Genomic DNA, 25,234 nt, shown 5'->3' with positions numbered 1-25,234 from the left:
GCGGACACTTTTTATTTGCAAACCACCAAAATTCGTGATCTTTTAGCGTTGGAAAAGAAACCACGTGAATAGAGTGCCCTCTCAAGAATATCAACTCTCTGCTAGGAACAACAAGAGCTCAATAAAACACATAAGTTCACCAACAAAATCGAAATGGTGCAGCCAAAATCTTGTTCAGCAAATCTTCAAAGTGCTATATAGTATCAACCTGTGTCAAACATAATCATCAAGTATAAAAGCGTAACATCCAATATGAACTCGTTTCAATATTCAAATTACACAAGTAAATTGCAACTTCAATTCTTACCCACTTGATGTGCCGCCTGCATGGTTGCACAGAGAACCTATTCTTAAGAGGGCACTCAATTCACGTGGTTTCTTTTCCAACGCTAAAAGATAACGAATTTTGGTGGTTTGCAAGTGAAAAGTGTCCGCACTATCGATTGATTACGTAACTGTTATGAATAATTTATTAGGTTTTTCAATGCAATCCTCGACCCATTAATACATATTATCTGTATTGTTAAAGTACTTGGAATAGCAATCCGGTGAGTTCACTGAACTACGCCCTAATACTGATGGAGTTTTAATGGCGTTTAATGGCGCTAATCCTCTCCATACACAGATGAACAAATACAATAGATGAAGGTCAGCACGTATGACCTCCTGCGTGACATGTTATATGAGATGTACAAAAACCTGAATATCATAAAGATCAGTATTCGTTTGTGCATATATACGATGCTAAATATTACTCATTATATATTATGACAAATATTGGTATTATGACAATACGGTATATACATTGTATATTATAAAACGACTAATAGATCCTACTATCATGGCGTCAGGTCAATGGTTCATCATATCCCGTATGTTTCTTAAAATTCATTCATATTTGAGACAACTTGCTGTGTCCATTTTATACGTGCACAGGTAGATCCGTGTTCTTTTTAATTTTAATTTCTTTTTAATGAAAGAATTAAGGTTTTCCACTGCACGGGGGCCACAAGGGTGATACTAATTTAATGCTATATTTATAAATTGAATACGTTTTCCCGATTGGCTCTATAGCGATTTCACAGAAAAGGTATTTCTAGTACAATGCAGCGTCGTACTCTAGCTGAGAGCGTAGCCTAAGTCATTATGGACTCCAAGAAAGGCTCTCCATACACAAATGCACAAACACAAAGGAGGGTAGTCTCCTCCATGGCCAGCTTGATTTCGATGGAGCGAAACCAAATTGGCTGCGGAGGAGACGGGTCATTTTGCCATGCAAATTATTCAGTGTCAGGGCTCTGATGGTTGGTCAAACTCAAACTGATCAGCAAAAGATGTGATTGTCCAAGCAGCCCATTCAGACACACAAAGGGCAGAAAAAACACAGGTGGAAAATATTGATCCCCAAAATGATCGCCAATTTCAAACTAAATTATGTCGCCCTCGCTTGACATCCCAATTTAAATCTCCCTCCCATTTAATTCGAGGGCTGTATTCCAGAAAATTTATGGCCCTCTGTGGCCAGCCGAGATGGTAAGAAATCTGAAAAATCTGAAAACTAAATTCGTAACAATCCGTAGATTTACTATATTAAATATTTACTATTTAGCTTTCCTACATTTAGTGGAACCAATGTTTTTGGCATCCTTACCCCTCAAAGAATAAAACTAGAATTGGTTCCATTTTGTTCTGTGGCGACAACGCACTGCACCGCAAAGCGATTGTGGCGTAGTATGAACAGACCTGTAGAGCATTTGCGGTTATTATAAGGTTAGGAATAAAGTTAGGGTTATGCTTTTGGTTTTTATAAGTTCAAAATCGTAATATATAATAATAATTATATTTCTGATGCCAATACATTTTCTTTTTGCTTATCAGTATGTACCCAGCATACACAAAACGTTTTCGACATTATTCGCAAAAGGTTATAAAAGGTTGTCAGAAAACGTTTAAATGTCGGGTTATATAAAGGGTACATTAATGGTATAAAACGTTTTCATAACATTAAATAACATTTGTTGGTAATTTACTGCACAGCAAACACAAATGTTTTACAGAAAACGTTTAAATGTCGGGTTAAATAAAGGGTATAAAAACGTTTTAATAACATTCCAAAAACATTTTTGAAAACTTGGTACAAATTATTCTAAACAGAATGTTATTTTGGGGTTGAAAATATATTTTGCAAAAAATGTTTGCCCAAAATATTTACAATAACGTTTTAAAAATGTTTTCACGACCTTTATATAACCCGACATTTAAATGTTATTCAAACGTTTTGTAAAAAACATTGTAAGAACATTTCTGTGTTTGCTGGGTGCAAATATTTTAACATAATGTAATTTAAGTGTTGACAAAATATTTGGCCAAAAATGACATTTCGAAAACATTTAAAAAATATTGTTGTAGTGTATTTTCATACAAAACGTTTTAAAACGATTTCATGACCTTTATATAACCCGACATTTTAATGTTATTAAAATGTTTTTACCTAAACCCAAACCCAAAATATAACTTATTTTAAAGGTTTTAAAAACGTTTTTGTGTTTGCTAGGTATATCCCATGATTTCCATTTACTCCTGCTCTACATATTAAGTGATTGTGTAAATGTGTGATTATGTTTTATTAGTTCTAGAGTGTTCCACTTTATAGTTTATATTGTATTCTATTACCTCCACGACCCATTATTCAAAATCGTGCACTGTGATTTGTTGAAACGCGTCACGTGAGAGCCCATTATTCTGCAATAATGGGTCAAGCGCCCGGTCAAGCGCCGTAACACATTCTACGCACATCATTACGCTTGGTTACACGTGCAATACTTCCGCGATACGCGCTGTCACTTACGCGTACGCGCTCCACCTTGAAGTAAACAACTTAAAATATTTGTGCCAAAAAATGACGTTTTCTCTTTAAATTGCACTATTTTCTGGTAATAGAATAGAAATAAAGGGTGCAGCATTATCCTTTACGCGCAAATAATGTGTCCTCGGCAGTAAAACGTTTATAATGGGTTCGGCTACGCCTCACCCATTATTTACGTTTTTACTGCCTCGGACACATTATTTGGGTGTAAAGGATAATGCATTACCCTTTATTTCTAAATTAAAAAATGCGGTTAAACATCCTTCTTATTCAGTGGGTGTGATCTAGTTTGTAGACACAAAATCAGATTCGAAAATCGCATGATTTAAAGCCATATTATAACATTTGCTGAGGAGAACGCCCTCAAAAAATTGTTAAATTCAGGTTTTTACACGATTGTAAGGTACTTTAGTGAACAAAGATTCTCTGCAAAAATCAAGACTTTAGGTGCTGTAGATTTGTCAAAATCCGAGATTTTGAATAAACCGCCGAAACCGTCGTTTTATTATTACGATAGAAATATTAGTCGAACGCGTATGCGATGTCAACACACCCCTACGTACACGGCGTGCGGGACACACACACACACGCCAGAGGATCGTACCATATTACAACCGCCGGAGTAACATGCATTGGCGCTAGTAGTAAATTCCAATTTTCTTTGCTTTACCTCACTTGTTCGGCTCAAAATTAAAAGGGACATATCTGACAGTAAATGCTAATATTTTATAGAAAATGAATAATAATCTATTTTTAAAGAAATGTTATAATATGGCTTTAAGATGTTCATGAATTAATGTTTAAACTTTTTAAACATGTTTTATGGTTCAGTGAGTAATCATACAGCCATTTATGAAATTTTATTCAGTAACAAAAGTTGCACTTTTCTAAATTGGCTTTTTGTATGCATTAAAATGCTTAAATTTAACAAGTTTTTCATTCTTATTAAATTTATTGGGAAGGAACAACTGTAACTTCAATGATAAATTTTGTGTTAATTGATTAATTTAACCAATGGACCAACATATTCCTGATAGATCTTTTATGCTGGATCCCCATACACTTGTTTCATTGGCCTTTCTTTGAATGCTTCAAAAAACATTTATATGGGTGGCAGATATCAAGACTAAACTTGTTACATTCGGACAACATCACCTTAGAGGACTTTGCAGCAAATCCTGCAGCATGCGGGGAACCAGCTTGACCAACAGCAGAGAAGAACGATGCTTGGAAGCCATCTCACATGAAGGAAGCCCTATTCATTATTGAAAGACATTAATAAGCTGCAGCATTCATTTCAATTTATTCACTGAACCATAAAAACCTTTTTTTTTTTTAAATGTGTGACACCTAAATCAGGAAAAGCTTAAATTTAATTAAATTCAATTAAATTACTCACGTAAAGGGAAAAATTGTCAAACACAAATTGAAGCATAAAAAGCTTATGTAGAAAAGTGCAACTTTTTGGGGCCGAAAATTTTATAAATGGTTGTATTTTGCAATGAAGATGATAAAAAGTAGCAACAAAAACCCGCTCACTTGATGCATAACTAATTAGTCTATGTTACAAACTTTAAAACAAGAGAATTGATTTTGCCGTTTTTTGATTATACTAAAATGTCTTAGGGGGGACTTACTTTTTTGGAACCGTTTAGAATTAGGTAGGATTATATTCAGGGTTATGTTTATTTTTTGGGTTTGAGTTGTGGAATTAAAAACCTCGCGTCGAGGTTTTGCCAAGTTTTAAAAATAACGGTTACTTCATGAAAAAGAAGAAGTGAAATTTAGCAAAACGCGACGAGGTTTATTTGCCCGTAAGAGAGCTCTATTGTTCCGCTATTGTATCCGCTATTGTATCCACTATTGTATTCTTTTCATAAAAGCTACTGCAAGAATCGCGGCAATCCCTGATATCTCAGGTGTCTACCGCCGGCGTTTCGCATTTATTAACATTCAAAATGATCCGATACTCTTACATTTATAGACTTATTAGTGCTTTTTATATAATATTCAGAAAATGCAATTATGAAAACTACAAACTTTGAAAGTGAAAATATATTACCATCGAAAATATATCATACTTAAATTCTATAGAATCTATAGAGGCATTGCATGTGACGTATCACCCCGTAAATATGGCAGACTACTCAAATGCATTCAACAAAAGCATGATTGCAATCTACCGTGACAGTTCGTCTCACACACATAACCCTGCACTACGATCAAATAGGTTGATGACAACATTTGATTGAATGGACTGTACTGTACGGTAAAGGACACCGGTTCAAATCCTTTATTTGGAGCCAATCAATAATTTCATGCAGGGCCTCTACACGGCCCTGCACTTCTTAGATCGCCTTGATAAGAGTTCGAAGCCCTGTCGTCAACAGAGGGCAGTAAACTCGAAGTAAAGAATATCCCATATCGCGCTAATGAGCTGGGCAGTAACCTTAGAAAAAGCTCGTTTCTGGCGAAAATTGACAAGTAACTTGCACACATTTCTAGATACAGTTACTATAAGGTCGTGCGATGTATTCAAACCATTTGTTAACCCTTTCTTTTTTAGGGAGCAATAATTATTTATCATGAATATTATTGTCATGTTGATGACATCATAGTTACTCGCATTTTGTTCATTTTTAAATTTTGAAACATTTAACGCTCAAAAGTCACACAAAATAAATCACATATATTTTTATTTATTTCACCAGAGTGTCCTTGCCAAGATTCTAGCATCAGACCATGCGCGTTCTCAAGATACAGCCTTCATAAGTGTTAGGTCACTTATGTACAATTCTTATAATTTGTTTCATGCATACAAATAGCGATGCACGTTTTTGTTGTGTTTTTGATAGGTTTTCATGTCCGATTTTAACGATAAAACATTATTCCCTATAGAAAAACAATATGGCAAAAGATACAACAGTTTGTAACATTCTCCATGAACTTAACCATCTATGTTTGGATTGTGATGTAATTAACGTGTGTAATAAGATTTTTCTTTCTGAATCCGACTTGTAAAATATTATTTTTCATCACAATTTCTCATCAAATTCATACATTTCTGGGTCAAAAGTCAGGTAAAACACTTTGTGGTTTTGAAATATGGTTTAGAAATAACGCTAATAAAATCATTTGGGTTGATCAAGCAGTTGCTTTTTATGATTTTCAAGGCAATATGCATAAATGATGAATCTGCATGTACATAATTTGTCACTTCAGTAAGCTCGTCTTTTGACCAACGTTCATTATTGATCACGGGTTATATTGTATGCGATTGACATCAAAGAACCACATGTGTATGAGCTTATGCATTGAATTGAATTACACAATGGTTATTCAGGTTATTGATCGCTAGATGGAAGCGAACATGGTATACATATTAGGTAGGATTCCATGCCTGTGCGGGGATTTGAACCCTAGCGACCAGAACTATGAACACTTTGAAGTGTTAGCACCTTGCAGGGCCGTGCTCTATAGATACCCAACCCAGAAGTTCCCATTTATTTTCTAATTTTTTGTAATCGCGCCCAAATATCCCCGCAAATATCTTATACACGGTTTTATTGATTCATTTTGGGCTTACCAAAAGTTAGAAGTCGTCAAAAATGGCAACATCCATTGATAGCAATGGTTGAGTAAACATTGTCTAAACAATAGATAAAAAGACAGCTTTGTAATACCAAATCTATCTCCTTTTCCTCACATCTTCTCTGGTACTACAGAGAAGATGTGAGGAAAAGGAGATATATCCAGCTATCCTCAAACAAAATATGTGTGCTGCCGCTCATTCAAAAGTAATCACGCTATTCAGGTTTAACAATAAAATACAATAAAGGGGTTCAAACCCATGATGGGTCTGTGTCTGTATATCAGCATACTATGCATACCATGCATGCAGACCCTAACATCCAGTTATATTTCAAATAAAATATGACCGAAGTTCCATGGCAAATTATAATTTGGGGTGGTTACGGGTCGTTAAAACCACTAACCGCGAAATGAGGATATCGAACATAGGCCCCCGCAGGGCTATAAAAAACTGCTAACCGCGAAATATGGATATCCAACTAGTTGCCCCCCGAAGCTGTAAAAAAACACTCATCGCGAAATATGGATATCCAACTAGTTTGCCATGCAGGGCTACAAAGAACCACAAACCGCGAAATATGGATATCCAACAAGTTTGCCCCGCAGGACTACAAAGAACTGCTAACCGCGAAATATGGATATCCAACTAGTTTGCCCCTCGAAGCTTCAAAAAACCACTCATCGCGAAATATGGATATCCAACTAGTTTGCCCTGCAGGGCTACAAAGAACCACTTACCGCGCAATATCTTTTTACCTCAAAAAAAGAATTAATATCTACCAAAAACGTTTCAAAACATAAAAGGGGCCAAGTTTAAAAATCTTTCCTGTGTGGCTTTTCACCCTTTTTTTAAACTTGGTCCCATTTATGAAAGTTTCTAAACCCCCCGTACGAAGTCATCTTTAGGCTACTTGTTTGTTTTCTTAGTTGTAGAGTAAATTAATTAATGTTCGTGCTTGATTGAAGTTTTTCCGTAAAGACGTTATAATGTATTTTGAATTAAGGCAAAAGTAGCAAATACTCACTTTGTTAAATTCTTCATCGTCTTGTGCGATTCTGCGCCTTATGTACAGATGTATAGGGCCTATAATATGTAACAGGTTGACAGACAGTCAATTTGCTAAGTATATATAATACTCTACTACTCTTTATGAACACGCAATATAATGAAACATAAACCTTCAAATGTTTTTGATAATACATAGCCTACATCATATTGCACCGCTTTCGAACAGTCTTAAACCTAATTGTTGCATGTAGAAATTAGGACTCATTCTTCATGTTATTACAGTACTACTTTACTGAATGGGACCAAGTTTAAAAAAGGGTGAAAAGCCACACAGGAAAGATTTTTTAAACTTGGTCCCTTTTTACGTTTTGAAACGTTTTTTGGTAGATATGTTTTAGGGATAAGATTAGGACTTCGATCGGTTATAGGTCGGTTAGATTTATGGTTGGGTAAGGTTAGGGTTATTGACTAGTTATTGGGTTTTTGGACTACAGACCCTTCTGACTATTGACCTTGGTGACACGGAACCCGATTGTCGGGCATGCGCGTATGTAGTGTGCGCCAGCATCCACTATATACCTGCCTATCTACTTTCACACGATAAAGCATAATAAAATTACAAATTTCTATCGTTTATTGTCTAATACGTTGATATCGGGGCTAGTATATTATGTATAATTGTTTATATTTACAATTTCCCCTTTTGCGGCTATTTTGGGCAAAATGGTTGATTTTCCCCTTGAAATTCATTGTCCCCCACCCCCAATGCACCCTCGAAAAAAATTCCTGGCGCCGCCACTACATGTAGGTTACCTTTCTTACATTTGTTTCATGGGGTAATACAGTATGTGTTTCAACTTGAAACACAAATAACATCGATTCTGTATCAGCTTCCTTACTGAGTAGAATTATGTGACATAAAATGACACAAAAAAGCAAATCTATAATTAATTCTGGCAAAAAGGTAAGGTGTGTACAAAATGCCTATACTGATTTCAACAAGGCTGGCTACGGATCTTCACGATATATTGTACTGTTTGTTATATTGCTGCTCATTATATTCCTTCAAGTTAATAGGTGGGTACTTATTGCTACCGTCAACACATTCCAAGGTGGTTCCCACGTCGGGACTTCCGAAGTAGATAATGCTATAACGATCGGCTCGCTTGTCCGACTCACTGACTGGGTTTACTACACGATGTTTCTGTGAAATAAATACAAATTCATTTTTCTCATCAAAACTAATATTTGATTACGAGGACCAGGAACCGTTTCACATAGCCAGAGGGCACATGATTTTTACATGATTTAATGAGGGCTTAAGTGTGGAAAATCAGTCGCAAGGCTCTGTGAAACGGGCCCATATGTGGAAATGGGTTTCGCAACGCATTAGCCTATACCTAAACCACCACAGATTGTCCGACAAGTACATACATCAAAACATTCCTGATTTGCCTTTGAAGTATAGAGTTGAATGGAAAATGTTATTTAATAATTAATACGTTTTATTGTTGACGAATCATTTACGCTTTCGTGGAAAATTGAGTTTGAAATTCCCTGGACTAGGTAGGTCAATTGTGGAATGTCTATGTGGAATGATGTGAGGCTGTTGTGGTCAGTGTGTTGTGTCTGTGCGTAGCGCACTATAGATCACGCCGCTTTTTTTCTTTCTTTCTTTCGCCGCTTTTTTTACAAACGATACCAATTTAAAAAAAATGCAATTATAATCCATGTAGTGTATCATGGACCAATTTTTCTTTTGTTGTATAGACTAGAGGGCAGGCTATACAACAAACGTTTCCACAGTACCTATGCATTCAACCATACATACTGCAGTTACTGTCCGTTTTCCTATACACAATACACAGTGCTCTCACCATTGACGCGTGACCTCTACAAATAGTGTATGTTAGAAGTATAGGCCATTGCCTAGTTAACATCACTGTGTGAAAAATAACCGGCCAATATTTAAAGTATTCTCTGAAATTCTAGAAAACATAGTTTTAGATGTTTGCAAATATTTATATAAAAAGTTTATTTGAAAAGAGCGGTATTGTATTCAATCTATGTTTGCTGACACACAGCGTCCACGCAGGTAAATAATTATTTTTTCCTAGCAAGGAATCACGTGGAATTGTAATAACACCATCAAGTGCCACTTTACTAAATATACTGAACTATAGGCCTATACTCCGTTGGTGAGCGACGAGCGATTGGTATTTCACCATAAGGTAAGAAAAGGAGTCCTATCTGATTGGCTAGAAACCGATAGCTATCGCTCAGTGATGTAGTACAAACTCAGTTGTAGAGATTCTATTCCATTTAACAGAATCAATATTCTATTGTTGACGCAGACAATAAAGACGTTTGCATAGCATGTATAGTGTTTCACTATGTTCCATTGTACTATATAATTGTTAACCTTATGATTTAAATATATTATACAGGGTGTCTCAATAAAAATAGAATAAAAAAAAAAAAAAATTCTTAAACGAAACAAAATCAACATGCTGTGCTGTTGAACAACTAGGGATTCGCCCTACTGTCATGGCAATTTTTGACACGAAGATATAGGGATGACGATGCTGTGTGACATACACATGTGATTAGTGCAATCTGCTTGCAGTGCAGGGCGATCGACTCAAAAATTGTATTCAATTGTATTTATTGCTATGGTAGTTAATCCAATTATTACGTCACCTCTACGGCGAATAGTCTGGCTTTAATAACACATACCGATGAAAGCAGTTTGTCAGCAGACCAACGCTGCAGAGCATCGCCGATGTTGACAACAATAGTCCCATCAATTGGTGGTGCTGATACCCATTGTCCTTGACGATTCAAAATCTGTAACCGTGTACAAATCAATCACGTTCGTAAGTCATAAACCATAAGGATATCGATATACACCAGGCACAAAAAGAAACTCGTCAGTTATATTCATCTTTGCTGTTCAATAACTTGATAATTTTGGATTATTCTGAAATATACATTTTGTTAATTGACTTTGCTTTCTCATTTGACACCCTGTTCGTGAAAAACGACACAAGAATTGACCAAGATATGCATCTCCAAAGCCTCAAACCCCAAAATCAAAAGTTGCATTTTCAACGATTTTCAATGGGAACGCATCGTTGTATTGCACACAAGCACCACGGGTCAATCAATAATGCACACAGTGTAACAGGCACAATTGAATCGTTAAAATTGCAACTTTTCATTTTGGGGTTGAGAGTTTGAGGCGCATATCTTGGTCAATTCTTGCTCAATGTTCACGAACAGGGTGTCAAATGAAAAAAAAGTCTTAACAAAATTAACAAAATGTATATTTCAGAATAATCCAAAATTATCAAAGTTATTGAAAAGCAAGGATGAATATAACTGACGAGTTTCTTTTTGTGCCTGGTGTAGTCATGATAGTGACAGTTGACAAAGGGTGGTATCTAACCATTTATCATGAGCGATTTTGTGAATTGATAATTTTGACCCCACAATAATCTTAAATTGAAAATGGTGAAACTCCCAACACAATACAAAGCGCCGTAGAACATACAGTTTGATTTTGGCGCTTTGTCAATATTGAACCAAAAATAAAATAAAAGTTCAAAATAGACAAACATGCGCCCGCACGGGTATCAAACCTTTAGTATAAAAACTGTAATGAAATTAAATAATAAAAAAAAGGGTTGCAGTGTTCATTGTGCAATACTTTTGTAAAAACTGAATCAGGAGGAAAACGAACGATGCTTCAACACAATAAAAACATCTGCTGCCCCCTCACTCAGAACCAGTTCCCTTATGTACACTGAAAACCAAACAAGAGTCAGGGAGAATCTAAAAGCAGCTCCATGTCTAAAATGACCCCAAATTAGGAGTCATCTGACTCCCTTGAAGAGTCATAATTTGCCGACTCCACTAAAGAGTCGCCAGTCACCGTTAATGACTCCCAAGATGGAGTCGTTTTAGACATAGAGTCACGCAGTTTCTGGCTTCTAGAGTAACCCAGACTCCATTTATAGAATCACCCGGCTTCATTATTATAGGGTCACTTCGACAGTCCGACGCCAGGTAGGAAAGATTACTATTATTAGCTTTACCTCACCATCAGGTTAAAAGTTTCCTGTGGAATCCAGCTCAAGACCAAGTTAGCCTACAGCATGAAAATATTTCATCACACTGTCCGAACACCAACACATATGATGCACTGCTGAACAGCAGCAAAGAGCAGCAGCATAATGCAAAATGACCGCTACCATAGCAATACACGTGTACCGCGTCGATGACTCTGAATGTAGAGTCAATTGACTCTGTAGTGAAAGTCAGGTCCGACTTCTTTTGAGAGTCAGTGTCAAATAACTACCACGTCGTGCGCGACTACACAAGCAGATTCAATTGACTCCACGGGTAGATCAACTGACTGTTGTGATAGTCAGGCGACTCTTTTTGAGAGTCAGTGCTAGTTTACTCCACTTTGAGAATCACTTGACTCCATTCTGGCTATCAGTGTACCCTAAAACCGTGGCATATCCCCGTATACCTTCAACCAGGGAGAACCCCCGGGGTTATGTGTATTGCGGTCCATTATGGTTGCAGAAATAAATTAAGCGTCCCGGATGCAATATTTTTTCCGTAGTTAACATTTGAATAAGAGGACCCTAACCATACCCCTAATGAAACACCCTGTTCAAATAACTCCTAAACTAATTCGCGTCCCGGATGACACACGCTACGACACTGTTAACCATACCTCTAATCCACCTTGGTCCTTCTGAAATAGGAGGGTGATACTGCCATAATCAGAATGTTCTCCACATCTCACTTGCTTTTCCTCCACTTCGATGTCAGCAGTAGGCGGGTAATGGTTCAAGCGTATAGACGAACAGCCCTCAGCAGTTCCTGTTTTCTGATGACTCTTTACAAAAATCAGTGGGTCCTACATGTTTTCCATTCACATAAAGAATATATTCAAATAGGTAAAAATATGGCACACAGAGAAGTAAAATAGGCAAAGTTTAATTTACCGCATATTATGACGGCTTATTAAGGGATCTAAAATGAGCGTTTATTGCGTTTCGACAGTATTTTTGTGGGACATGAGAGCACCTCAGACCTATCGAATTGCATTCTGAATACGAAGCATGTCTTTCTGATATCAAATAATTTTCATTTTTGAAAATCACAATATAATACAAATTTTATGACAAATTATAAAAATTTGATATTTTTCAAATTTTGATATATAACAGTCCTCGAAGTAAATTATATAAATCTAATGACATATTCTTAAAGTGTATGTAGCAGGAAGGAAAAGCCGACGGTCAATTGAAAATTTTGACCTTTCATATTGAAGATATGGATTTTTTCCCAAAAAGACCTATTTTTTTTTTTGGTGTTTTGGGAAAAAAATCCATATCTTCAATACGAAAGGTCAAAATTTTCAATTGATCGTCGGCTTTTCATCCCACCTACATACACTTTAAGTATAAATCATCAGATTTATAAAGTTTACTTCAAGTACTGTTAAATATCAAAAATATCAATTTTAATGATTTGCCATAAAATGTGTATTAAATTGCGAATTTCAAAAATCAAAATTATTTGATATCAGAATGACATTCTTCATATTCATAATGCAATTCGATATGTCTGATGTGCTCTAATGTCCCACAATAAATACTGTCCAAACGTTCATACCCCAGCCCTTAAGTAAACATTACAAATTTAAATTTTTGCCGGTAACGGTAATTAAATGGAGAATGTGTGTTGAGGTGCGTGTATGTGGTGGATGTTAGGGGGTGCATGTGTGTGCATGCAAATAGTTATGTAGGCCTGAGTATTCTCACCTTTCCATTCCATTGACTTGATAATATTGCCAATTGAGCACATCCAATGTACATGCTCACACCTGTAGTAAGTGTCAATAATTTTTCAGTTACCAATTTCCAGTGGCCCACAAAAATTCAAATCCGTGAAATATATACTATGTGTATTTTCATGTAAACGGTGCCCTTTATTGTTGTACTGATGTAAAAATATGCGTGTGACGGAGGTTTTTGCCGTGTTTTTTTGTCATCGCCCAGGTCAACCGCCCTACAATTATACTCCGGGTGCGTGTACGCATACGTACTTACCTCGTATTTCAACCCTCTGGCAATGACCTCTAGCACACGATGTAGAAGTTCTTTCCCCGTAAGCAGCAGATCTTCCACGTTTTCCCTCAACTCAGGCATTCCTTCAGGCCAGGCCTTCTATAAAGTAGATAGCAGATCAGTTGGTTATTCTCCGATTGTTCGGGTCGATTGTACTCAAAGCATTACGGGATATACATTCTTGAAACGTGTCAAAATGAAATAAACCACAGATATTTCCAATATATGTGAAAAAACACCTTAGTTCTATAGTTTTTGTCCAAACCCACCACATAAGACCAACACGGTGCTTGCTTTTGCTTTGTTAACCATAATTATGGAAATGACTATAATAATAATTATGATAAACTTAATTTATGTTGTCTTTGGAGACCAAATAGTGAGGCGGATCACAGTGTCGACAGCCTCTATAAAATAATTTACACCTTAGTTCTATAGTTTTTTTGTCCAAACCCACCACATAAGACCAACAAGGTGCTTGCTTTTGCTATGTTAACCATAATTATGGAAATGACTATAATAATAATTAATAATTATGATAAACTTAATGTCTATTGTCTTTGGAGACCGAATTGTGAGGCGGATCACAGTGTCGACAGCCTCTATAAAATATTTTTTCCCCTGAAATGAATCACGTCCTAATACTCCGTTGGCGAGGGACGGGCGATTGGTATTTCACCAATAAGATAGCTCACCTTTCCGAACGCAAGAAAGGGGTCCTATCTGATTGGTTAGAAACCGATCGCTAGATCGCTCAGTGATGAGTGTACAATCTCGAGATGTAGAGATGTAGTCAATTACATTTAAATCAATATTCTATTATTGACGCAGATAAAGAAAGTTGTACAGAAATATGCTTAGCCTAAGTAGCTCGACCTATCTCGAACAAAATCGCCATGCGTAGCTTTTGAAGAACGAGTATATTCGCCGTACTATCAGGGCAATGTTTGACACGAAGATATAGGTATGATGACCCTGTGCGGATATTATATATAATACAGATCACAGACGAGAGAGAAACAGACAGCGTGCAATCAGTCAAAGTCTCAGCATCAGCCGATAATGAGGGCCGATTGTTCCATGAAATGCGACAGGCGAGATTGCTACGCAATTATCGCGTATTTTCACGGTCTATCGCGTAATCGCGAAAGCACGCAACGCTCTATCGCGTATACGCGAAGGCACGCAGCGCTGGCATGATTGTTAGACACGGCACGATCGAACAATCGGCCCTCATGAATATGCGAGAATTCACAGCATACATTTCACAGGGACTTTGACTAGTTGTACGCTGTCTGTATCTCTCTCGCCTTTGATACAGATCAAGTGATATGTTCCATATAACTGGCAGAAATCATAAAAGTTTGTATGTAGGGTCTTTCATCATCAGTCGGCTGGGGAGCAGGCGACTACAAGCTTTCTCCAACTAATGCGATCTTGAGCAAGCGAAACAATTTTGTTTGGCTGCAGCATCCCTTCAGTATCTCCCAGGAGGTGCTGGACATACTGTAAGTACAGTGTGCGCGGCCGTCCCGGATTCCTCTTCCCATGTGGTGGAATATAAAGCGCATATTCTTTCACAGGCTCGCCATCTTCAAGACGCAGTATATGGCCGAGAAATTTGTGTGGTGTTGGTAAGGTTGTAGATGGTTTCATTTGGAATCCGATCCACACGCTTGATGTTTAACATGACTCTGTAGCAAGATGTTGCAAATGCATTGATCTTGTTTTCCATGTCCTTGGTAATTACCCATGACTCGCACCCGTACATAAAGACAGTAACACACGTTGTCTGAAACTGCTTGATTTTTGTTTCGATTGGCAGGGACGGGCTTCTCCATAGGCGTTCCAGTTTCCAGAAAGCTGCCCAGGCTAGCGTTTTTCTTCTTAATAGGTCTCCAACACTAGAGCCCATCTTGGAACCCAAATACTTGAAGCCTGTGACATGGTTGATGGTATACCATAGACTTCAAGTGCTGGTTGGGCGTTACAGTTTGCAGTCATATATTCTGTCTTAGGTGCGCTGATGACAAGGCCTAGATCTGCTGCTGCAGTTGCAGTCCTAGTAAGCTGTGACTGGGCCCGGGCTATGGAAGATTCCAGCAGGGCAATATCATCAGCAAAATCCAGGTCATTCAGCATCTTGGCAGGATACTGCTTGACCGACGTGGGTAGGTAACAATTCCAGCGTCAATTCCAGAAGTTGATTTCATCAGAAGGTAGTCTACCAGGATAATGAACAGGAATGGTGCCAACACATCACCCTGAAGCACTCCAGTTGTTACTTGGAAAGTCTCTGAGATACTGCCATCTACCATAACGGCACTATTGGAGTCTTTGTAGAGCACCCGGATGGCATTGACCACAACCTTTGGTATTCCATAATGCCGCAGCACTGAAAACATGACGGACCTGTTGATGGAGTCAAAGGCTTTTTTGAAGTCCACAAAAGTGACTGTTAAGGGAAGTTGGTACTCCTTGAAGCCTTTCATGATCCTCCTCAAAATGTGTATTTGCTGAGCACAGCTGCGACCCGATCTAAAGCCAGCCTGGTTGCTTCTCAGTAAAGGATCAATGTGGGGTCGGATCCTGTTCAAAAGGATCTTGTTGTACACTTTTGCGGCAATGGACATAAGCGAAATACCACGGTAGTTTGTCATGAGAGAGAGGTCACCTTTCTTTGGTAGAGGAATGATTACATTCGTAACCCATTGACGTGGCGGCGTCAGCGTTGAGAATACTTCCATACAGAATTCGAGAATCATATCAATCATGCTATCCCCTCCTCCCTATCAGGATCTTGCAACTCCTTCCAGTTGAATTTTGGTCTTTAAGGATTACAAAAACCTACGGCAACAAATAATTTGACCAGCCGTTTGGGGAAAAGGTCATGCCCCTGAAATAGCGGGCAAATCACAAAAATGCTGAGACTATGTTAAAAACTTAAACACAAAAACTCAGGTCATAACGATTCAGGAAAGTATAGACCTGGATTTACCTACATGTGATGTACTGTTTCTCTTTTTGTGGTAAGAGGAACAATTTGAGACCATTTAAAAAAAATCAAAATCGGAGCAATTTGTCAAATTTGACCCCTGTAGAGGTCAAAGCTTGACCTTTTTTTCCGCAAAAACGGTACATCGCATACATGTCAAACTATAAACTAAAACTAAGGAATACATTGGTGTAGTTTTAGACAAAATCTTGTTTGTTATTTGACCCCTGGCCATGATCTTTTACCGCAAAACGACTGGTCAGATTATTTGTTTTCGAAAGTTTTTGTAATCGGTAATACCTGTGAAACGGGCGGGTAGAACAAGAAGCCCTCTCTTAAATCCATGTGCGGTCTCTTCATTACATCTTCTGTTTGGGATGCGCTGTAGAACAAAAAATGAATCAACAGATTCAACACCTTGTTGTACGAATCAAACATGACTATTTCCATATTTTATCCAATATTGAGCATTATCCTTCTTTTTATTATACACTTTGCGCAAAGATAAAGTAGGGCCTATTCGTACACTTACAACAAAAACAATTTCTTAAAGAAACTAGAACTAAATTTATATATAAAAAATTATTATACTTTTTTGAAATTTACTTTTTAACATAAACACATTTGAGCTTACAATTGCCATCCTTTTTGAAAAGGAAGGAAAAGAAAAGTAAGTAATACTTTATGAATATAATTTTATTATGTTATCATGGATAGATGGAACATTTCGTTCTACGCATCGTTATACCTCATTCGGCACGATGTAGGCGTAACTTTATTTCCCCATCGCTATACGGATTTAAATGACAAAGGGTAGAGTTTCAAAAGTGACACATTTGGACATTTCCTCCTTCTAGGCGATTCCCGCTGCCTTTTGATAACGCCCACTTCGCTGTTTGTGTGACTTTTGAAAGGCTCTAATTTGCTGTATGTTGGGGAAATAAAGCATAGCCTATCTGAGACTAGTATCCGACTGAAGTATTAAAATACGCAGAACAAAACTCAAGACATCAGTCGACCACTTTATACCGTAATTTAGTTAACGTCTTTTGTTTCAAGTGTACTATAAATTTTGTGCACAGTATATTATATACACACATGATCAGGCTAATAAATGGGATTGAATATGTCACTTGTGGTGACATCATGCCCCTATTCCGGTGTCATGGCAGAAAATGTTTGAATTGCAGAGACAATTGCAGAGACAAAGTAATTTAGTCCACAAAATGTCCAAATGCCTTTATATAGTCGGCAAATGGTTTAATCGGTTTCTGCAAGGTATCAGGAAATTAGTTACGGAACTGAGAAGGTTGCAGTGAAGTTGTGATTGGACGAAAAAAAGGTCAATGATGGCTGTAACATCCACCAATTATCTGTGCAGCTCCCCAAATTCCATTCCATTGGGTGAAGAAAGTTTTTGATAACCAAACAACTAATCACCGATTTTTGTGATACAGGAGGAAACCGGAGATCCCGGAGAAAACCTGCGAGAGCGAGCATGGAATCGGGATAAACCAACTGCACATGAGTCCTTGGGCCGCGCCGGGGCTTGAACCCGGGACCTCAGTGGTGCAAAGCGACGGAATTTCCGCTGCGCTAACTCGCCCTCCCCTAAACTTCTTGTAAGGGTTGGGGGGCTCGGGAATTTTAATCACAATAATAAGGTCACGTGGTTACTCCATAAAGGACAACTTGGCATTTGAACATGTACTGAACATGTTCCGAGTCCTCCAGACCTTTGTCTTTTAACATCTAAGGCTAATAATTTCTTCCATCCGACACATTCATGAATCACACTCTTACCTGACACCTTGCAGAAACCAATAAAACCATTTAGAGACCAATATAAAGGCATTGGAACCGATCAAACCATTTGCTGACTATCTAAAGGCATTTGGACATATTGTAGACTAAAGTTTCTTCGTCTCTGCATTCAAACGGATTTACGTCTTTCCGCCATTTTAAGCACTGGAATAGGCACATGGTGTCACAACAAGTGTCACAACAAGTGCCACAATCCATCCCATTTATTAGCCTAATCTTACTTATTTCAGCAAAGGACACTTGTATCAACTTATTAGGTGATGTGAATTCGACAGGATTAACGGTCAACTTACAGTTTGCGGAATTCTTGATTTTTCAGCAATACTGTGACTACAAAACGCATGAAATAGGGAACTAAATGAAATAAATTGTAATGAAATGAAACGAAATGAAATGGAAAAGAAATTAAACTGTAATGAAATAAAATTGAAATGCAATGATCATGATGATGTAGTGAAGTGCAGTGTAGTATAGTCTTGATAGTGTTTTGGAATGCAATGCAGTGTGGGGTAATGTAATGTAATGTAATGTAATGTAATGTAATGTAATGTAATGTAATGTAATGTAATGTAATGTAATGTAATGTAGTGTAGTGTAATATGTATTGTATATAGTCATGATAGTGAAGTGTAGTAAGTGTGGTGTTTAGTCTAGTGAAGCGTATATTATTGTCGTACCTTTGTGTTCCAACGCGTATGAAACCACCATACGATCCCTTTGGCTGTTCACATTTCATTTTTGTTTCATAATCAAAAAGGAAAAATTTCTGGGTAACTTCGTATACTTTGTCGACCTGTTGGAAACAGGAAAAAACCATGTCAAGTTTCAAATCTCCATAATTTGAAGAGTTTTTTTAAAAGTATTTACTCACTTTCGCCCATTTGTTAGTTCAAAACTGTTGCCAGCTCCCTAATGGCTGTCACCGAATGTCCATGCGGCATACATTAATTTGAATGTCTCGAGTTTACAACTGCTCATGGGCATGCTGACGTGGGTTTCCAGAGCCGTCTCCAAATCATTATTGGTAACCACGGTAACACATCTTTGTTTTTTCCTGGATGTCAGTTGAACATGGATCATTACTGCACCGATTCACATTCAGAAACTTTCTCAACTGTACTCTTGACGATACAGCCGTTGAATATTATATATATTGGATTAAAGATTTGGCAAGATATTATAAGGCGTTTTCTTTCAACTCCTCGCATCGAGTAGCTGAAGCCGGGAGCGGAAGTATGTCTGATGCAGCTGGAAACTATATTCCGAGAAATAGTTTAACCTAAACAAAATTCCGAAATTTGATATGGTAAAAAGGGTCCAAAACCTGCATTTTTGGGCTTTAATTTGTGTATGGGGCTATAGTGTTAGAACAGTCAAGCTCAAAGACTTGTACAAATACTGATTTCAGTATTAATGTATTCTTTTATATTTGTTTTTAATTTGGCGGCATACCGTTTCCATATTGTGTCATAACCATTTAAATAAAGAACTGAGATCAAAAACGAAATTAGAGAAATATTTTAGTCTATACTCAAGACACCGAATACCAGACACATGTGCCAAATCTGTGAAGAAATATAGCTTTTATGAATTCTCAACAATTATTATAATGGACAATCCCGATGCCGAATACGGTACCTTTTCATCCAATACACCGTCATAATTCTTCAGATACACAAATCCGATCGTAGTAAACGCTTCGTATATGTCGTCAATCAATTTCTGAAATAGATCTGGATCTGGTTCGTCTCGATCTAAACTATAGGCTGAGAAGTCAACGATGGGAACTGATTCCATTTTAAAATCTAGGAAATCTAGAAAAAAAATCAGTTTGAAAGACAAAGAAATTAATAAATAATAATAAAATGAAAAATTAATTGAAATGGAATTAAGTGGTTGCACTTTTTCGGTCACCGCCTGCTATCCATATCATGTATTATAGGTCAGTGTGCAGGACAAAAGAGTCAGCTTTGTAAGTAGGTCTACATTCTTAACTTGATCTGCCATGGAAAAAGTATTGTCAAATATAATTTTCAAGATTACGTAGGCCTATATACATTCTCGGGGAGAAGTATGAATAGACGGAATAAAGCAATTTGAATATGAATCGCTTTGGTAAGATAGTTGCAGGTGGTAAATTTGTCGGCCGACGGTGTAATTGAATGGGATTATTTTTGAAATTTAAAACGCTTAAAATATCACAAATAAGTAGGTGTTAGTAAATAATATTAATACAAGCTAAAACCGTCGGGGTTCGATAATGAACCCTACAAAACTAACCTTCAAATTCAAATTAATTAAATACAGTAAAATTTGATAGGACTGGGTGAGAGTCGCTGTGACGGTTCTAAATTCGCCGTGTTGCTTAGGCTCCGATCACTCAGTGTGCAAATTGAACGGCGCGTACCACAGTGAATACGGCAACTCAGTCAGCTACCTGCACAACCGATTCTTTTGTTCTGCAAGGCTCACTCAGTCATTTAATGAGGCAATACAAACGATCGAAATTGGTGTTGAAATGAGCAAAATTTTGAGTTACACCTTATAGTGTAAAAAATTTTTTCTCAGCCAAATGAAAAGCAATAATTTTCATTTTTCAGTAAATGGCTGGAAAAACTATAATGCTTGATACTGATTTTTTTTAAAATCCTGGTGTTAAACTTAGGCCTGAAATTCAGTCATTTAGTGTAAGATATTCGATTTTTATAGGCTTCAGCTCGGCCCGCGAGCTTTTTCTTGGATCAACCTTTTATCTTTTCAAAGTAATATAGTTCGCTAATGAAGGATTTTCCCCAACTTTCTAAAGCACATCACCGTGAGCTATATATCATAGTTTTGTCAGAATTTCCGTTTTGATTTCACCATCTTTCACTGTCGGCTGAAAAAATTTCTAAATCAACACGTGAAATCTAAAGGCTAGTACTAGCATTGTGGATCGATATCCCTGGGTTTAATAGGAATACCGGCATGGCTATAGTGTTGCCAGAACTTCAATATAGCAAAGAAATTCCCAGACCTATAGCGCTCCTACTGATCATGTTTAACCAGAACACCCAATTGGGGATTTAATCGCTGGTCGGGCAATTTGCTTTCAATGAAAAATTGACCTGGATAACAACAAAGGAAATATCGACTATTTCTGCTGGTTGCTCTCGAGATAAAAGTACTCACCATTGCCTACTTTTACTTAGTTTGACATTTTCGAGCATCAATGGAAATAGGGTAAAACAAAACGGAAATTCTGACAAAACTATAACATATAGACCCACACGATGTGCTTTACAGAGGTGGGAAATATCTTTCTTTAGCAAACTATGTTAGTTTGAGACGCTAAAACATGAATTCCGTAAAAAGCTCGCAGGCGAATTCAAGGCCTATAAAAATCAAAAATATCACACTAAAAGACACAATTTGATGCTTAATTTTAACACCAGGATTTAAAAAAAAATGTATATCCAAGCACCAAGTTTTTAACTGACATTACTGAAGAAAAAAAAAATATTGCTTTATATTTGACCGAGAAAATTAATTTCATAGCAAAAAGGTGTATCTCTGAATTGTGCTGATTTTTACATGTATCGATCGACTTTTAGCGCGACTAAGCATTTCTAAAGAATTGGTTGTCCAGGCGGCAGACTGAACTGCGAAATTCAGTCCCCATTTACTTCGTGTTCCGATTGTATGGAAAGTGCCATACGGCTGAGCAGTTTGCCGTCTCTCTTTATCATGCCACTCGCCGTTTGGATAATTGGATGTTATATCTTAGACAATAGTCAACCAATGCTTGATCACGCAATCGCAACAAACCTACCTTTGAAATTTGAATGGCAAATCCCGATGAAGTCGTTTTTGAGAGCATGTATATCACAATACTTAAAATAATTAATCGTATGTAGCTATCAATCAAAATCATTTAATCAGTGATGTCCATGTCATTTTGATGCAGGCCTATCTATATTATAATGATCTCATGTAGTTCCGATCCGGTAAAGAACGCAATCGTCAAGCTGTCGTAATAACATTGAACGTGCCCGAATGTCGGCCCGGCCTAGTCCTATTGTTGACGAGTTGGTCCAGTATTCCCAGCCGGGGATTGTTGCATACAATTACTGCATATGCCTATATAAATAAGCTTAAATAGTCAAATGGTAACGGCACAACGATGTGATTACAAATCCAAGGTACATGTATACTTGTAGTCAATGTCATGTAGTCAAGGTTAAAGGCCAAAGTCACGCCACGTATAAATGCAGAATGAAATTTTCACCACTCCCAATTTTTCACACAGTAGCTATATAGCCTATTAACATAATCAAGGAGCAGCGTGATCGAAAAATGTATATGAATTTCATGCGGGGGGGCTTCAATATGAAATGGATACAGGTGCACTCTAATGACGGCCTATTCATTTAAAAAAAATAGAAACTCGTCAATTTGAATAGATCCCTTATCATTTTTAAATCGAATCATACCGTTTGATGCCATTTAGTATCAACATCGCAGAAAACTTTGAATCGACACACTCATCAAAATGACGTCAACGATAAGGAGGGACTTCATTGGTCAAAAGTACGCACGCTGCTGTATCCGGGGTCTTTTGCTTCTTGGTCGGCCGCCATTACACATTTGTACAGTACGGTGGGGACATAGGCACGGATGAAAAACACAGGGCAAACGCTATTTTTAAATATTTATTATGGTGTTAAAACACCATAGACTTACATTTTCAAGCAAATACATTAGAATTTTCTGCCATCCACTTTTGAGTCCGAAATTAATAGATAATTTCTGTAGTACGTGTCACCATGCTCTCAAAATACACTTGATGGCTATTCAACACCACGGTGATGAGTCGCAGACTTCGATAATAGGTCAATTTATATCAAAAGGTCCCGGCAAAAGGTACAGACTCAGTTGACTCATTGAAATATTACTTTCATCCAAATTTCAACTAAAACACAATAAATAGCATCCGGTGCAAAAAATTCAATGCCGTCCGACCGATAAACGATAGCAATATACTCTAGCATCGAATGCATAACTATTGTGTGCAAATTCGAAGCTATAGAGTGGGGGCTGATGCAAAAAGGGGGCCCTGAAAGTTTTTATTCCTCTGAACGGGGGGGGAGGCTTTAAAAAAATCACCTAATTTTTCTCATAGAGTCATCGAACATGAGTTTACACTTTTTCCTATGGGGTTGACGTACGTCATTTTTTATGGCCAAATGGGGGGGGGGGCTGAAAATAATGTTAGGTCCGTCCACAGGGGGGGGCCTGAAAAAAATGTGATTTTTTCATTTTGCATCAGCCTAGCCCCCCCCCCCCCCTTAACAAGTGTTTGTGAATGGTCCCTTGATACACATGACAGAAGTAGAGTGATTTTTAAATGAAATTTTAAATTAAAATCCCTGTTCAGGGAGTAAAGTAAACACTCAAAATTTGGAAGTGGCAAGTTAATTTTGTAATTACGGTCATTTACAAATTACATCAGTCATGGTCATGTGGTGAAGAATAATCAATAATCTGATGCCAGCAAGCAACAAAAATGAGCACAATTTCAACTAGTTCAACAGTCATGACAGTGTTTTGACGCTTCGCACACATGCACATACAGCCACAGGGCGCCCAAGCTGCCGAATTCTACTCCGCCACCGTAATTTTGTCTACATGTAAGCTTTCATGTCGTGATCAAACACACAAAAGTGCAATTCTGAAGAAAGTAGTGACAGGATAAACTATTCATTACCTTGTGTGGATGACAATATCGCCAATGAATTCCAATGTTTAATCGCTAATCCAAATGAATTAGTGGCTATCTCGGCGAACACATCAGACAGATCTTCTTCCCATGGACGCCGCCATTTTGTTGTGACGAACCAATTTCTGTCGTGCAATCTGATTGGTCCAACTGTAGACACTGTAGAAAACTGTAGAACTGTAGACAACTGTAGACTTCTGACCAATCAGGAGATAGCTCACGAAACTGTAGACATGAACTGTAGACTCTCGACCAATCAGAGCTAAGAACTGTAGACAACTGTAGACACAATTGCACTTCCCACGGACTCATATCTGATCCTCTCTTAGCGCGAAGCGGAAGTATTTCCAGGCATATATTCGTTCCCTTTGTCAAATAGATTCAAATAAATTGGCTAGATTCTAATCAACTGTAACTAGTAAACTATTCATTTTCTGACAAGTGACCTCTTTATTTTTGAATATAATTTGGGATCATTTATTTGAATAGAATTTTCTATTCATTTTGAATAGATTCTCTTAAGTGCCCGGCGTACATGTTTACCTATTCAAATTTGAATAGATTCTATTCATTTTTGAATAGGTATTTTTTAGAGTGTGTAGGGCTGACACTTTCGCACTAAGGGGCATTCGGTGAGAGCAAAATGTAAAAAATAAGCTAAAATATGGGGTCATTGGGTGAGAACATGACCTTTTTTTTAAATGGAATCTTTGGGTGAGAGTCGAAACAGCGCCACAAAAACCTCGAAAATCGAATTTCTAGTTCTAAATGGCTTCAAATTTTATTGGTTTTTCAAAATAAGTAACAAAATCAGTGATAAATGAAAGTTGCTGTTCAAATTGAACTTGTAAGGGTCTTTGTGTGACAGATCAAATGGAAAAATAGGGGGTCTTTGGGTGACAGAGCATGTTTCGTAAAAAATATGGGGTCTGGGTGACAGCGATGCTGAAAAAGGGGGTCTTAACAGCCCTATGTACGCGTCACCTCCCCCAGATTTCATGTCTTTAACAATGGCGTTCATTAAATATAAAGCTAAATAACT

The 25,234-nt window shown here is 37.4% G+C and overlaps 1 protein-coding gene across 4 annotated transcripts in view; it reads right to left on the bottom strand.

The window, feature by feature from the left end:
* The window catches only part of LOC140144422 (uncharacterized), a 56,357-nt gene extending 32,069 nt beyond the window's left edge, over positions 1-24,288 (bottom strand). Inside the window, exons 1-8 of one of the 4 annotated variants that reach the window (XM_072166229.1) lie at positions 24,181-24,288; positions 20,073-20,248; positions 19,112-19,227; positions 16,911-16,992; positions 13,598-13,714; positions 12,214-12,399; positions 10,203-10,313; positions 8,446-8,670 (exon numbers count right to left, since the gene is read on the bottom strand). In XM_072166229.1, coding sequence (XP_072022330.1) covers positions 8,485-8,670; positions 10,203-10,313; positions 12,214-12,399; positions 13,598-13,714; positions 16,911-16,992; positions 19,112-19,227; positions 20,073-20,231 — 957 coding nt within the window. In that variant the 5' untranslated portion in view covers positions 20,232-20,248; positions 24,181-24,288 and the 3' untranslated portion in view covers positions 8,446-8,484. Of the gene's footprint in view, positions 1-8,445; positions 8,671-10,202; positions 10,314-12,213; positions 12,400-13,597; positions 13,715-16,910; positions 16,993-19,111; positions 19,228-20,072; positions 20,249-22,245; positions 22,625-24,180 lie in introns of those variants that run through there. The other 3 variants (XM_072166230.1, XM_072166232.1, XM_072166231.1) reach the window with 3 other exon arrangements.
* Between the last annotated feature and the right edge of the window lie 946 nt (positions 24,289-25,234).

This window comes from Amphiura filiformis, unplaced genomic scaffold, assembly GCF_039555335.1.
Source record: "Amphiura filiformis unplaced genomic scaffold, Afil_fr2py scaffold_54, whole genome shotgun sequence".
NCBI lineage: Eukaryota > Metazoa > Echinodermata > Ophiuroidea > Amphilepidida > Amphiuridae > Amphiura > Amphiura filiformis.
The sequence above is the reverse complement of the archived record's forward strand: the minus strand, read 5'-3'. Positions and strand labels throughout refer to the sequence as shown.